At 38.8% G+C, this 15,905-nt stretch overlaps 1 protein-coding gene across 1 annotated transcript in view; it reads left to right on the forward strand.

Annotated features, from left to right (window-relative positions):
• Nucleotides 1-15,905, forward strand: part of NID1 (nidogen 1) — a 45,252-nt gene that overhangs the window by 13,452 nt on the left and 15,895 nt on the right. Inside the window, exons 7-12 of the mRNA XM_014950907.1 lie at nt 394-594; nt 2,365-2,610; nt 3,558-3,701; nt 4,784-4,912; nt 8,076-8,219; nt 8,968-9,090. Coding sequence (XP_014806393.1) covers nt 394-594; nt 2,365-2,610; nt 3,558-3,701; nt 4,784-4,912; nt 8,076-8,219; nt 8,968-9,090 — 987 coding nt within the window. The remainder of the gene's footprint in view (nt 1-393; nt 595-2,364; nt 2,611-3,557; nt 3,702-4,783; nt 4,913-8,075; nt 8,220-8,967; nt 9,091-15,905) is intronic.

The raw sequence follows: 15,905 nt of genomic DNA on the forward strand, positions 1-15,905 counted from the left end.
TTTTTTTTTTTTTTTTTAACTTGCTGTATTCCTAATGGGGGTTTTCTCTAAAATGTACATCTCCTTTGCCATTTTAATAGGTAGGATAAGCCCTACTACTAAGCTTTGTTGGGACGTTTTTGGTTTTTTTTTAATTAAAAAAACCCTGGCTGCTTCAGACTTAGTTGCAGTTTAATGTATTCAGTAGTTAATAAAAGTCTTTCCTTGCAGTATCCAAAGATGATATCAGCATACCTTGGAAAGTATTTCTGTAGAAATCTGAAACAGTAGCAATTATGCTGCATCAAAGCCTACAGAAAATAATAATTTATGTTTTATCTACTAGAAGCAATACTTTGAATAAGAGGATTCGGAAACCACTGAGAAGTGGTTTAACTAATACTGTTTCTTTAGGTGGTGAGTTTACACGGCAAACTGAAGTAACTTTTCTTGGCAACAATGAGAAGCTGGTTATAAAGCAGAAATTCAGTGGAATTGATGAACATGGACACCTTACCATCAGCACAGAAATGGAAGGCAGAATACCCGAGATTCCATCTGGCGCATCGGTCCACATAGAACCATACACTGAACTCTACCACACTTCTAGTTCTGGTAAGATTCACTGAGAATGAAACAATAAGAAATTATGCATTTCTCAGAGCAGAGTATAAGACAATCTGAATAATGTCATTTTATTCCCTTCTTAGTGAGTATACTTAGGACCCTTTGATTTACAGAAAGTTGATTTTTGCCTCTAAAGAACAGGTCCTGAGAGAAGATAGATTTTTATTGGGACAATGCAAATATTCCTAATCTTTTTATTGACAGAAGTGTGAGTTTGACTTTCTCTGAACTGATATTTGTAAAAGACTCTTAAATTTCCCTTTTCATTGGCCTTTTTTATGCTGTTGATGGCAGTCGAACAAGTCTCCTCAGAAGGAGCTGTACTGGTGTATACCTTCTTTCGTGATGTCATTAAGTGGGCTTTAATCTTGTCCGATGAGACTGTGCAAACCAGTTATTTACCAGTATGTGTCATGTAAACTACATTGTAATGACTGTGCCTTGTGTTAGTAACAAGCATTTGTCAGTATTATTTGAGCTGAATTTGAACAACTGACCAGAAAATTAGGAGCCTTTTAATTCACTTATCAGTTTCTCCATTGTCTCTTCAGTACTTCTCTCTCTCTCTTTCTTATCTCAGGCTGAGATTTGGTAGAGGGTCATTCTTCATTTCACTATTTACAGGGGAATCTCCCTTCTTTTGCTTCTGAGTGTTTCAACACAGCAAAACAAAGTGAGGTTGGAGTGTTGCTGCTGGCCAGCCAGCCCAGCTGTCAAAGAGCAATAAAGAGGAAGCAGCCTGTGATGCACCCAGGTGCACATGAATGTTGGAGAGAGTACACTTTACCTCAAGGGCCCACTTTGATTGTTTAAAATAGCTGAAAATAGTGTAGTTGCATCATCACTAACTTATATCTGCTAAGGTCTGGCTTTGGTAGCCAGTGATGAACCCCTCTTGCTACTTTGCCTATTGTTATGGAGGCAGCAGGAGGGAGGAGGAGGAGCTGGAGGCAGCAGGAAACTTCCACTTTGTGCTGAACAGCTTCAGAGTTTTGGAGGAGTTGTTTGGGTAGTTTTTGCTCTGTGGCACACGTGTCTTCTTGGCAGAAATGCTGTCCCCATGGAGGAAGTCAGGGGCTGGAAGGAGGCATTCTTCAGGCTGGATTTGGTTTACCAGTACTCAAGTAGTTATTCTCTACAGTGTATGTGATACATCATTACTTAGCAGAAATCCAACTTTCGCCAGCTGTTGCAAGTGGTTTGATACAGGTGTGTTCTGGTGTCCATATGAAGAATAGCAGAGCTCTGAGGAGTTTTCTGTTGGTGGGATGATCTGCAAGCCCACATCTGCTCTGAAGAGTTTTGGTCACAATTTTTCACAATATAGAAAACTGTTATGAAGCATACAAGAGCTCTCAGACATGCATCTTCTTCAGGACCCTGTCAAAATCCAAGGCCAATAGACTACAATGACCTACAAGCAGGTGTAGTTTGTTGCTGGTGAAGTGGCTCTATTATGTAAATTCATCTAAAGAAACCTCTGAGTTGCCCGGGTTAAATTTTCCTTTCTTTACCCACAAAGTAAAGTTAAATTTTTAAAATATGTCAAGATAAATTATAGGACTCATTCCTCAAGGGTGTGATATCTGAGAACAGAGTAAGCCTAGTCAAGTGCCTGGAAATACATCCCCTTTCATAGAAATTCCAAAGGCAAGAAGCTATATACGCTACCTAGGCTGTATCCCAAGTCTACAGACAGCATTGGGCAGAGTATTTTTGCTCTCTGTTCTGATCAGCCTGTTTGTTGCCATGTTGCAGTGATCACCTCATCGTCCACCAGGGAGTACACAGTGACAGAGCCAGAAAGAGATGGGGTTGCTTCCACGTACACAGGCGCCTATCAGTGGCGCCAGACCATCTCGTTTGATGAATGCATTCACGAAGACTCTCACCATGGTGCTTCTGCCACTCAGCAGCTCTCAGTGGACAGTGTGTTTGTCCTGTATAACCGAGAGGAGCAGATTCTGCGATACGCTATGAGTAATTCCATCGGCCCCATCAGTGGTATGTATGAGTTGGAAATCTTTCTTCTTCTCTTTTGTGAGTAATTTAGAGCAGGCTTCTATATTCTTTTAGCCTGCCTTAGCTGGGTTTAATTAATAAGTTACATTAATTCATTGCATTAGTCAGTAGAAGTCCAGGTCCATCAATTAAGATGAGAAATGGGACTGCTGAAAGCTTGTTTTTTCACTTGGATAAGAGTATTTAAGTGATTATCTCCTCTTGAAACTCAGTGGAGTTCGTGCCTAATTCCTTGAAATAATCTCCATACCACCTTGAATCTATTGCTGCTTGGATATATGGAGTGTATCGTTTATCTTTACCTACGTTATAGTTCCTCTATTAATGAATTTTTTTTATTGTCAGAGCAAAGGGCAAAAGAGCCAAATGAGATTTCCCATTGAAAGAGCTAGTTTCTGTAATTTATCTTGAAACGTGGCATTGTATCTTTGGAAGGTAGGCAGCCTATGAAGGGTATATTTTGGATGAGCTGTCCAAGTTTGCCCTAAAACTAAAAAAAAGCAAAGGAGCAATTTGAAAATACACACCAGATAAGTACAAGAAAATATGGTGCTCTGTTTTGTTTGTTACAGAGATAAAGTTCTACTAATTAAAATTAACAAACCAAGCTGTTAAGAATCACCTTTTACGTCTAGTATCAGTGGCTTGAAGTTGCATTATCTTTGTCAGTCTTGCTCTTTAGAGAGTATTTTGTGGCTTCTCTATTTTTTAACTCAGCTGTCCTTTGCACAAGTAACAAGGAATACAGGTGTTATTGCCACATCTGAGATTCGTGTCCTGCATGTCGCCTGCCAGTCCCTTTCTTCCCGGTGCAAAAAATATTCCCTCTCTTTGTTTCATATACACTACAAACAATCTCCTTCTGGACCTTATCTGAGTGCCATTACTCGGGTAGAGTCACCATGGCTAAATTTGGTCTCTCTTGTCAGATGGTTCTGCTGATATTAACCGGAATCCTTGCTACACTGGTACCCATAACTGTGACACCAACGCGATATGTCGTCCAGGAACTGGAAATCGCTTCTTGTGTGAATGTTCGATTGGCTTCCGTGGAGATGGAAACGTTTGTTATGGTATCATCAGAAAACTTTCTTTACAAAATGATAGCTAATGTAGAATTTGTTTTGCTTGGAATGTATTGACCCTCAGGAATATCCATTCCAGCAAAATGAACTGTCTGGAGGGGCTGATTTTGGGAAAGATAGGTTAGAGGGATGTTGGGGTACCTGACATATCTCAGTAATCAAAGTAAGCAAGTTTGACTGTCTTGAAGGGTCAAACTTGGGTATGCTTTACTTGATTACAAAGCATCTTTCCTACCCAGTTTGTCTTTTCATGAAACCTATGGGAACTTAGCTGAAACTTACTGTAATGCAACTTCTGGTTAACATGAGCCAACTAGGTTAAAAGTTCTTCAGGGAGATGAGGAATGGCATAAGCATGTGCGTACAGAGCACAGATATGTGGAACCTACTGGAGTCATCTGTTTTTTCATGATCTGCTTTGAAAATCCCTTCTGATCAAGGAAACTTTTTTCCCCAGCTCTGTGTTCTTAATGTATTTGGCCACAAATACTTGTTTTCAAGAGGTGAAGATGTGTATTAATGAAATAGGTATCATCCCTATTAGTTAACTGAGTTGTTTTTTAATAAGAAAGAAACAAAACACAACCCTCCCTCACCTCCAACCCTTAAATCAAATTGCAAATAAAAACAGCATCACAATATCCCTCTCAGTCCTCTGGTGCTGCGAGTTGAGCAGCAGTGGACTGGAGATGCATATGGATAATGAAAGGGGAAGTCTTTCCTGAAGTTCATGCTCCCCCAGTAGTCTTCACTGCTTCTCATTGCCTTATAGGTTGAGTTTTCTTTTTCTCGGTGGTTCCTCCTTCCTCTCTGATTTCCTGTCCCTTCACCTAATTAGTCCATTATAGAAATGCTTCTGGGGTTTGTTTTGGTGTAGATCAGCTGAGGACACAGTCACCTGAAAACTTCTTTTCACGGTACTATAGCCTCTTCAGAGATGTGGTCTATCAAAGATATGTTTTTAATAGGCAAGCCTCCTATTATTCAACAGCTGCACAGTTTCTGTTTTTTTTTCTGACATCAGTATTAAATGCATCTTTCTAATAACTGAAATCCTTATAATATTCTAGATATTGATGAATGTTCAGAGCAGCCAGGTGTCTGTGGCAGCAATGCAGTCTGCAATAACCAGCCGGGAACCTACCGCTGTGAGTGCGTTGAAGGATACCAGTTTGCAGCAGATGGGCGGACTTGTGTTGGTGAGTTTCACATTTCTAAAAAATACTGCCCACCAGCTTTCAAGCTGTGACTCATTTCAGAAACAGAAAGTAGAGCTTCTAGGATCTGCACTGACTTCTAATATAAGTTGAGTTTAGGAGTTTATGCTACATTATTGATTACAGTCCACTAAGTAACTGAAGAAGGTGCCTAAAGTACTTTTTCGTCTTATAAAAACTCCCCATTCAGAATGTTTCCAAATAGAAAGTGGAAATGATTATTGAATGCTTTCTGTACTATTATTTAGCTGTAGATTTCCCATGAAAGTAAAATTCAAATTTGTAAAAGAAGAAAAATTAAAGTGAGCCGTTATTAATTTGTTGTTATTTCACAGCATCTCACTTTCAAGATGAGGTAGGACTTTTTCTGAATTTTCTGTAGTCTTGCAATTTGGCTTTTTGGGGTCTTGGGTTCTGTTTTTTTGTTATATCTCATCCAGAATTAGATATAACAGATTATATTTTAGATACAGATTCATTACTTGGATAAGGCAGTGCACAGGTCTAAAACAGTGTGTTCTAACTATTGCAATCTTATCCTTATGTAGTAGTTAATCATGCAGAAAAAGAGTTATAAATACAAATAATTTCACTGTTAAAATCTTTGACATTTGGAGGAGATCTAGCTGGTTTGTTAATGGACCATTAAAACTTTAAATTCAGTAGTTGTCACTGAATTAGTTATTTAGTTTTAAAACTGTTTTCTGGAGGAAGCCTGCCTTAATCTCGACTTGCTGTACTAAGGTTGCCCTACTGAGGGTTATTTTTTCCTGCTCGTTGTGTTTTTCACTAAAGTTGCAGAAATTTTCCTTGGTAGCTGGAAGAACTGATTGTGTGGGATGTGTATCGAAAGTGAATTTTCCATATAGGAAGAAAAACCATAAGCTTTAACCTCAACAACATGAAGCTGATTCTATTGGGTGTCGATTATATTGCAAATATCAAAAGCTAAATAAAAAAATTTACAAATAGCAGATAAACAAGGGGTAATGACTCTACTGCTATAGCTGCAGCTGCAGGATAGACTATAGATTAAATTATTTATTTTTATTTTTAGTTAGAATTCTTCCTTCATTTGCAACCTGACAGGAATTCTGTATACTGACAAAACCTGTACACACTCTTCCAGTATGGTTGGACTCATTACTGTTTCTTTTGGAAATAACTGATAACAGCTGAGGATTGTTTGCTTCTGCTGTGGCTGCCTTGTGGTGGAAGTTTAGTTACCCTTTGATCAGCTAATGCATTCAGGTCTTTCTTCTTTATAGCCAAGACTATTCTTTGCCTAAGACTGAGGAGCCTTCATCTTACAGCAGAAAGTTGTGTTACTTCCCTTAAGTGTGTGACTTTGCATGTTGTGTATTACATTCCATCATGAGCCCTGTTTCTCTGCTTTAGTAAGAATTACCATTCATGTTTGCTCATAGTGCACCCTAAGTCTCCCCTTTGTTGCAGAACGGTTGGAAAAAGCAACTTCTTCTACCAGGACACCAGAAGGAATTGTGTGAGATGTGGAAGAGCAGCTTTGTGTTCTTCCCATTATGTCCACCACTGCCCTTATGTCACTTAGAACCTGAAAGGGAACGTTCTTCCCTTCAGCCATGACCTTGCTGGCTTCACTCTACCACTTTTCCGTGAAGCTGAAGTGTCACACTTCTACCAAGTGCTAAGTAATTACTTGTCCAGCTTGAAGGACTTCAGTTTGATCCCTTTCTTCAATCAAAAACAAACTTTGCATCCATGAGACCAAAGAGAGGGAAGATGAACTCTAGTTTCCCAACAGACTGAAAATAAATGTCATGCTAATCTTGTTACCCTTTCCACAGGGGGAGGGTTTTATTACCCACAGATAACTTGGACCCCAGAAAGGGCAACAGCTACCCCTTTTGTGCTTTTACAGCTTGCTCTTGGGATACCAGCTCTGACTCGGCTTTTCTGGAACTGCAGCTTTTTAATACCAGCTCTGTGACTCACTGGATAGCTTTAGAAGAGTTGTGAATAAATCCTGTTCTCCAATTTGTAGGCTGAGGAATAGAAGGACTCGGGGACTCCCTTTGAGCTCCAACTACAAATCTTATGCATTTAAAAGCAGTTCTGAATATGTACTTTTGTAATCTAAAGCTTACTTCATCAAACAGAACAGATATAAATTATTCTAACAATGATGTCATCTCCTCCAGAGAAAAGGAAAAAATGGCTGTTTTCAGATCTGGCTCTGATGGCAGATTTTTATTATTTCTCTGATGATACTGTGGTAGTTTCCATCTGTGTACTGTGATGAAAGGAGCATTGTAGAGTCTTGTCTTGGTCCCCTGTCAACTTGTAAGAATTGCATAAAGAAAGCCTCAGTGGACTCTCTGTTACAGCAGCTGGAAATCTGTTCCTAGTTGTACATACTGCAAACTCATCTATTCCCAGGCCCAAAATTTTTGTAGTATTTTGCCTCTTCCTATTTTAAATACCTTTCTTCTTCTCTGACATAACAGGTAAGCATAGGCAGGGACCCAGTGACTGCCTGAAATAATTTGTGTGTAAAGCAGCGCAATGCCTTCAGGGTCACTGCTGTCAACAATGAGAAAGTTATGAGAAGGTGCAGCAATGGCCTCAGCTTTCACAGTTGGTCAAAAATCTCTCCAATAGTTGACAAATGTGTTTATCTTCTATCGAGTGAGTCACAGCTTCTCTCTGTTGCCAAGAGATGACAGCCCTGGGTCAGTGCTAGGTTAGTGTAGTGGGATATCTAGTAATCCCCAGTGCAGTGAACTGGCCACTTAGCTAACATGTGAGATATCTCTGTGAGATGCCTTACATTTCCTCATCCAGGACTCCTTTTTATAAACAAAACTGGTGGCTATTCAGATCTGTCACAGTAGTTGCCTTTCTGCCTTGTTCTGTATTAACAAACATTTATGAGGTGCTGAGGAGAGTGTAAAACGTCAATAAGAAGATGTAACACCAGTGAAAGGGGAGATCTTGGCAAACAAAACCCCAGCCCCCAAAACAAAAAAATCAGTTTTCTTGTTTCCTTTCTCTTCTGTGTGCTTTTCACGGCTGTCATTTTCTTCCTGTAAACTTATTGTGAGCTTCAGACTTTGCAAAGGAAAATTCAAATTTTCATCACCTCTTTTGTACATCTAACCTGCAGCTGTTGAATACATCGTAAACCATTGCCAGACAGGCACACACAACTGTGACATCCCTCAGCGCGCTCAGTGTGTGTACACTGGAGGGTCTGCCTACATCTGCACATGCCTCCCTGGCTTCTCCGGAGATGGCCGTGCCTGTGACGGTGGGTAACACCACTTGTTTTGGGGTTTTTATATTCTCTATTGTACAACTTGGCTGGTCATTGCAAAGTACTACAGTTACTTGTGATTTAAATTAGGAAATGTCATAGTTTAAGTCCCTCAGGCAGGTATTCATTAAGCTTTTGTCCATTCCTCCCCTCACTTTGACTTCACTCTTCAGTGAAGGTCTAAGAAGGTCTCTACAGAAGGTCTAAGATGAGGTAAATGCAAAAATTGCAGTAATTGAAGTCAGCAGACCAGATCTTCATCTGCTGGAACTGTTTGCACTGTATTGGTTTATATTACTAAGGTGGTGGCAAGTGATGCTCAGACTACGTCAAAAAGTTATATTCTGCTTCATGTCAATTGGAGTGCAGTGGGGGAGCAGCTTTACCTAACTATGTGTTGGAAACCTTGCTGACCAAATCCTACTTTTCTTGCTGTGATAAGTCTTTTGCTTGAGAAACATAGGCATATATTTCTAAAATATTGTTTGAGTTAATAATGCTATTAACCCATTGGAATAGCAGAGTGAAGGGATTTGCTGAGAGCCAGAACCTGAAATACACGCATGGGGGTTTTTTTCTGCTTTGTATTTCTGTATAGATGTTCTTCCAAAAGTCTGTAATTCTTATCAGGCATCCTAAAGTAGGTGCCCAAAAGTAATATGGCAGGTTTGCACTTTAATTCATCACTGTCATTTGTGTATTAGGTGGAACAATTATCTGAGATTGATCTTTTCTTTTACAGATGTAGATGAATGTCAGCAGGGCCACTGTCATCCAGATGCTTTCTGCTACAACACTCCTGGGTCCTTCAGCTGCCAGTGTAAGGCAGGTTATCGTGGGGATGGTTTCCGGTGTGTGTTAGGAGGTAAAATTTTATAGTTCTTGAAAGTTGGACCAGAAATATAATTTGGGAATCGTAGAATATATCTTAATTTGATTCCTCTTTGTAACAGACTGTGCTCAACAACATGTGTTATGTCAGATCACCCAGTGTTTGTAGACTTTTCTATCATAGGTAAATTGCATGAGGTTTTGCAGTGCTTAATTCTGAAGCTCTAGCTTTTGCCATTTTGTCAGTCTTTCAATATTATTTTAATGGATTTTCCATGCATGAATGTCCATGTATATTTTCATTTCAATGCCAGATGGATGAAGAATTACCTATGTTTCTGACCTGTGTCAAAATATTTAGCTAACGAACCAGCTGATAAAACTAGGATTATTCCTACAAGAGGAGAAACTTGATGTAAATAAATTGAAGCAAAATCGGTCCTTAAACTTTCCAGTTCTTTAGGAATAAATGTAGAGGCAGAAATATTGTTTTCATGTCTGACACATTCCCTTTGTAGCTGAAACAGGTGATTTGGTAGACTGATACTTGAATTCAACCAATTAACTTCATTACCAGGACACAGTTAATTTTTTAGTATAATGTGATAGCATATTCAGGCTTTTGTTGAGAACAAAACCCTTTCACATTGTCATGGTTTAACCCTGTCTGGCAACTAAGTACACACAGCTGCTCACTCACTGCCCCCGAGGTGGGACAGGGGAGAGGATCAGAAGTGTGAAAGTGAGAAAACTCATGTATTGAGATAAGACCATTTACTGGGTAAAGCAAAAGCTGTGCACACAAGCAAAACAAGGAATTTGTTCATCACTTCCCATGGGCAGGCAGGTGTTTAGCCATCTCCAGGAAAGCAGGGCTCCATCATAGCTTGGCTTGGGAATGGTTACTTGGGAAGACAAATGCCATAACTCTGAACATTCCCTCCCATCTTCCTTCTTTCCTGAGCATGACATCATCTGGTGTGTAATATCTGTTCAGTCAGTTGGGGTCAGCTGTCCCAGCTGTGTCCACTCCCAGCTTCTTGTGCACCCCCAGCCTACTACACCAGCAGAAAAGGCCTTGACTCTGTGTAAGCACTGCTCAGCAATAATGAGAACACCCCTGCATTATCAACACTGTTTTCAGCACAAATCCAAAACATAGCTTCGTACAAGTTACTATGAAAAACGCACTCTATCCCAGCCACAGCCAGTACACAGATGCAGTGGTTAGTGTGTCTACCAAACTGTACACAGTGTACTATTTTGTTGTTGCTTTATGTTATTTTTTGCTGCTTATCCTATACAATTCTTGACTTTCCAAACTCAACACAATTGTATCTTGAATGGGGATTTTTTCATGTCATAGCTTTAATGGTAGTAACAAAATATTTTGGAGAGTTTAGTTGTATCTGCTGTTTTAGTGGGTGGGGATCTGCCAGGTTTTGTTAATCTTCCTATATGCTTCTGATTTTTATTTTTTTAATGCTGTTTTTTGATACCAGTAGAAAGACATCCTTTAGGAACACTTGTATCATGTGCTCCTGAAGTGCTTGGAGCAGAAAAAAATCTGTGTAGATAGATCTCATTTTTCCTAAATCCCGACTGAAATACAGAGTATCTGTAATGCTCTGCTTGGCTGCAGCAGTGGCAGCATTTACAACAAACTTAGCTACTCCTCCCTTCTTAGAGTGTTAATAGAACAATAGCTGCCCGTGGCTTGTCATCTGTTGCTAAAGCTTTAGTGCTTTTAAAATGGATATATCCAACAGTTAATGATTGCCAGGAGATAGAATCAAAATGCACTTTCTGAAGCCTAGCAAAAAGCAGCTTAGTTTACTTTAGCACCCAATTTGTAAAGTGAGTTGCTTCAGAATGGAGATTCCAGATGAGGCTGTATTGTATTCAGCTGTAATTAGAGAACCTTTCTTCCCCTGTTTACCCGCTGAGGTTTTGATCTAATTAGCCACAGTCATGTAACTGAAGTCTTTCCTGGTTGTTAATAGCATGGAAAGTTTCATTCATCCGAGTACTCTGTTCCTTCTGCTGTACCTTTTTCCGACCAGTGTGTACAATTGCTTGCTTGTTTCATGTCTTTATTATTATATGAAATCTACTGTTGAATCTTACCGCTGCTGAACGGCAACTCTTGAAACGAGTAGACTAACAAGTACGATAGATTTGAGTCACTCACAAGAGAACGTCTGTAGGAGTGAACCAGCAGGCTAATGAAAGAGTTAATGATGCTGGAATGTCCCACTGCTCACAGCTATTAAGAAAGTCTGTACTTCATTATTTCCTCACGCTTCATTTTTCCATTTCAAAAAACCAGATGTCTGAGTGTTTCTACCCCTGCAGACCCCAGACACTGTTTACTAAACAGAAACAAATCTAGATTCTTGGAACTAGGGGTCTGACTGTTAAGAACCCTGCTCTGGTCCTCTGTATACAATCTGTTTCACATGAGAAATGCACTTAACAGGGCAACACTGTAAGTGAGGGATTACAAAGGAAAATGAGTGGACAAAGGGAAGTGTTATTTTGTTTGGGGTTTTTTCCTCTTCTTTTTTGGCGAAGTCTGAGAACAGCAATTAAAAATGTCAGTATAACCCCTTGTGGTACATGGGGAATAAAGTGATCCTCACAGGGAATTAAAAAGTACTCTGATTACATACTGATTCTGGACACAGTTTTAATCACTTCTGACTCTAGCCTGTGAATGAAAACATGTTTGAGTAGATCTTTAATTATTTGTGAATGCTGTCGCGGAACTAATTGAATTTGGTTTAGTGTATCAGACTGTAATCCCCCCTGCAAAATGGGAGGGAAGAAGGGAAGAAGTCCATGTTTCTCATCCTGTTTTCTCAGCCTCCATCTTTTTTTTTTTTTTTAAAGTCCATAAATTTTCTGCAGTGCTGCTGCAAGAACTTTCCTTTATGACCAAAAAGACTTTGAATGTTTGTATATGGCTTTGGGTTGATTTTTCCCCCATTCTGTTTGTTTTGTTGCTTATGTGGGAAATGGGTATGTGTATGTTTTTCATCTGGCCCACTTTCCACATCCATCCTATTTCCATTTCATTTTTTTAAATTCCATGATATATTTCAATGACTTTTAAATTCCAGGTAGTTTATGAAACAACTGAAAAAAAGATATTTAAAACTTTAAATACAAATTGATTTTCCTGAGAGGCTCTACATTTAGCTTGAGTTCAGTATGCACCATTCTATGTATCTAGTCTGACTTGTGTGTACTGTAGTCCATGGAACATAACTTCTTCATCAGGCCTTTGATCTCTGCTCTGCACTACACTTTCTCTCTTAGGAGGTCTTTTATGCACACTGGTTCAATTTTTCACTATTCTTTTGAACTGTGGTTACCAGAGCTGGACCCAGTATTCCTTGAATAATTTCTCCAATCCCATGTTGCTTCTCTGTTCCTGTGCAGTGTTACTTCTGTTTATGCTGGACTCTTATTTATACCCCCTCACAATCCCTGCAGCTCTGGGCTGGGTGCTGGCTGCTTGTCTGCTCACAGTTATCTGCTGATAGCTGTGGTCTATCTTTAGAGGCTGGTCTACACAGTGTATTCCAAGATGTGTAACTTTCCATTTGACTGTGTGGATCTACTTGTTGACTTTAATGAGTTCAGTTTACCTGGTGATGAGGTCTTGTCTTTCTTGTGTTTTGTAGCCTGTTTCTCTTCCACAAATGATGCAACCTATGCTTGTATGTTTTTCTCCAGAATCCTAATGAAGGAATTAAATTTCTTAATAAGGAAATTTAAAATAAAATAATATGGGAACTTAATGGAAATACTACTACTTCATGATCTTTGCCTGCTGACTCATGTAATTTTTCAGGTTTCAATCATTTATCTAATTAAGGTAGCCCACAGTATGGTGCTTTGTTTTGAAAATAGTACTGTCTTACGGGCACAAGTGGAGTGTCACAGGGAAACACAAGGTCAATGTTTTACCTTCATCAGCCAAATGTCAACTTCATCAAAACACACTGAAAATGGATTTTTACTCAGTTTCATAATAAATGCTAATCGGTAATGTTTAACATAGATACTGAGAAGCACTGAATCTTGATCCGGCTGGTGCCACCCCCACTTTCCTGCACCACTGAAGACTATGAGGTCTTGTTCTCGCTGTTTGTTTCGTCTCTGACAGTATGAACTAACCCTAGTGCATGCCATTTTGTTCTCATCATTGACGTGATCATTTGGCTTGAATCTCAAATGTGAGTTTCAGAAATGGTAAGAACCTCTGGAAATCGGGGCTGGTAACCCCTGGATATGGAGCCTTGAAATAGGCAAGACTTATTTTCCATTCGCTAAGATCAAATATAGTAGTAGTTGTAACAGCACTGTTACAGCAGGTAAGCATTATTTGATCTTAGTTCCACCTGTTGTAATTAATGGCAATCAAGAGATCAGAGAACTCTTCTAATGTTTATTGTTCTGCATCTTCAAAGGAGTCTTAACTGAATGAAATATTCCTGTATTTATATTCAATGAAGAGCACTAAGAAACCTCATTTAGGCTGCTGTGCTGGAGGAAAGGAAAGTTACAAGCCAAAAGTTTGTGTCTTGGAAGCTGGCTTACAAAGTAGCCCCTGTAGCACCTGACTGTGCTAATTTTGTTATATGTTTTGTATAGCTTAGTACTGTTAGCTCATCAAGGCAGGGAATGTGCTTTATTTACTGTGTCAAGTCTCATCTTTCACACCGTCATACCCACTTTCATTTCAGACAATTAATTAATGCAATTTAAAACTTGCAAAATCAGGGTATCTTCTCTTAAGCACACTGAGTAAAACGTATGTCTGTCTAAGCAGATTGTTTATCCTGACAAGATGTCATCTCTATTTAAGATTATTGTGCTTTCATTGCTGCATAGGCTACAGCACTGGACTGGGATTCAGCTCACTTTTCTTTAGGTGTCTCTAAAGTGTAAGGATAGTAATCCTGCTCCTGATTCAGAGATAAGGAGAGAAAAAATACAGTATGGATTCAAAGTGCCTGGTTTGGACTCTCATAACTACTTTAAGGGCTTGTTTAGGTTTATAAATTTTCATATAGGCTAAATTCATATTACTGAGTTTAAGTGAGTTTACCATTGAAAGACAGGTTAAAATGGTTGAGTCAGCACAGATGAACATGGTAACACTGGTTTTATTTCTTTTCAGAGTGTTTCTTTAACATAGATTACTTTTCACGCTTCAGACTGTTAAAAAATTTTATCACAAATATAAGAGACTTTCAGGAGCACAGAAGCAGTGAAATACATAGTTATTCCCAAAACTGAGTGGCAATAGGGTATTTGACATCTTTTTATACAACTGAAAAATCAGTGTTGATAGGATTTTTTGGAAAGAACAAACCGTATTCTCTGCCTTCTAGAAACCAAGTACTAATTTTGAAAATAAATTTGACTTTTGCAGGGCTAATTGCAGGCCATTTGTGAGATTGGTCTTGATCATTACAATATAAGTACTCTTCAAAAATTCCATCAGTAGTCCTGTATAAAATCTGCAGCTATAAATGTGAACATTGTTTGGAAATTAGGGCTAGAAAGAAGTATTTCAAGTTACCAATAATACTAATGTATTTTATATATAACAGCTGGGTCCTATCTGGGAGTGTATACACACTCCTTTATATAATTCATATTTGCTAACTCATTTTCATAAAGTTGATCTGATCTGTTGATTTTAAAATTTGTAAGATGTTGGTTATATTTCTAATTCTGAGAGTTATAGATGGGAACGAAAAAGCAACCAGTTTATACATTTGTTTTTATATCCCACTGAGGAGGAGCTAATAGTGTCTCAAAGCTGACATGAATGCAATGAAGATTTTTGTTCTGCAATGAACAAAAGCAGGGTGGGTCAGTTTACCAATACTCTGTGTTCCCCTACTTTCTTCGTGAGCAGTGCATATAATTGGAGCTTAAAATAAAATAAAATGAAGTGTGGCAAAACTATATCGTTACTGGAATCAACATTTCTTTTACCTGCATACTGCATTGAATACATGCAAACAAAATTTGAGATAGATAATGGAGGCTTTCCTTCAGGGTCTGGTTTTGTAGGTTGATTCAAGGCTCTCCACCACCCACAGTAAAGCTAATGCCAAATATTTCAGTTGTTTAGAGCGAGCTGTTCTCCAGACATTTCTATGTCTCTAATTGTGTCCAGGTGCATGAAACTTGTCCAGAGCTTTTTCTTGCATAACTAGTTTAAGTAATAATAAAAAACTACCCTTCTTTTTTGTATTTGTGTGATTTACACCACAGTAGTCTGTGGGCGCGTGGGATTAGTTTTTTGCTCAGCGGGGCTGAATCTACTCTGAGCCACACAAAGCTGATGCTGTCCACCAGGCAATGCAAAAAACCAAGATAGAAATAAAAGGCAGTGTAATGTTAAAGCCTATTAGGAGGCATTTTGTTATAATGTTTCTAACTGTCTGTAGAAATCATTGACAGGAAAAAGATAATCCCCCATAATTAGAGCTCTTTCTCTCCCAATGCACAGAATCCTTCAGGAATCTCAAGTGTAAGGTAAAACGAAGCCAGATTTCTTTGTCCAGAGAAGGAAAAAGATTATTTTTATTGCATTCTTTTAGCTTAATTATGTTGTTTGGCATCTAGAAGGATATATTGATCCAGATGACATTCCCTGTTGCGTGACAGATAATACCATAAGGTGATGTTTATTTTAGTCCAGACTATTTTGTAAAATTGAAACCAAAGGAACCAAATCCTTGAATCTCTTGATAATCTGGAAAGTCAGTCTTTCCTCCGTAATCTCTACAGTAATATACATGCATGTGGTGTAGCCACTGT

The sequence above is a fragment of the Calidris pugnax genome, unplaced genomic scaffold (genome assembly GCF_001431845.1).
Source record: "Calidris pugnax isolate Ruff unplaced genomic scaffold, ASM143184v1 scaffold24, whole genome shotgun sequence".
NCBI lineage: Eukaryota > Metazoa > Chordata > Aves > Charadriiformes > Scolopacidae > Calidris > Calidris pugnax.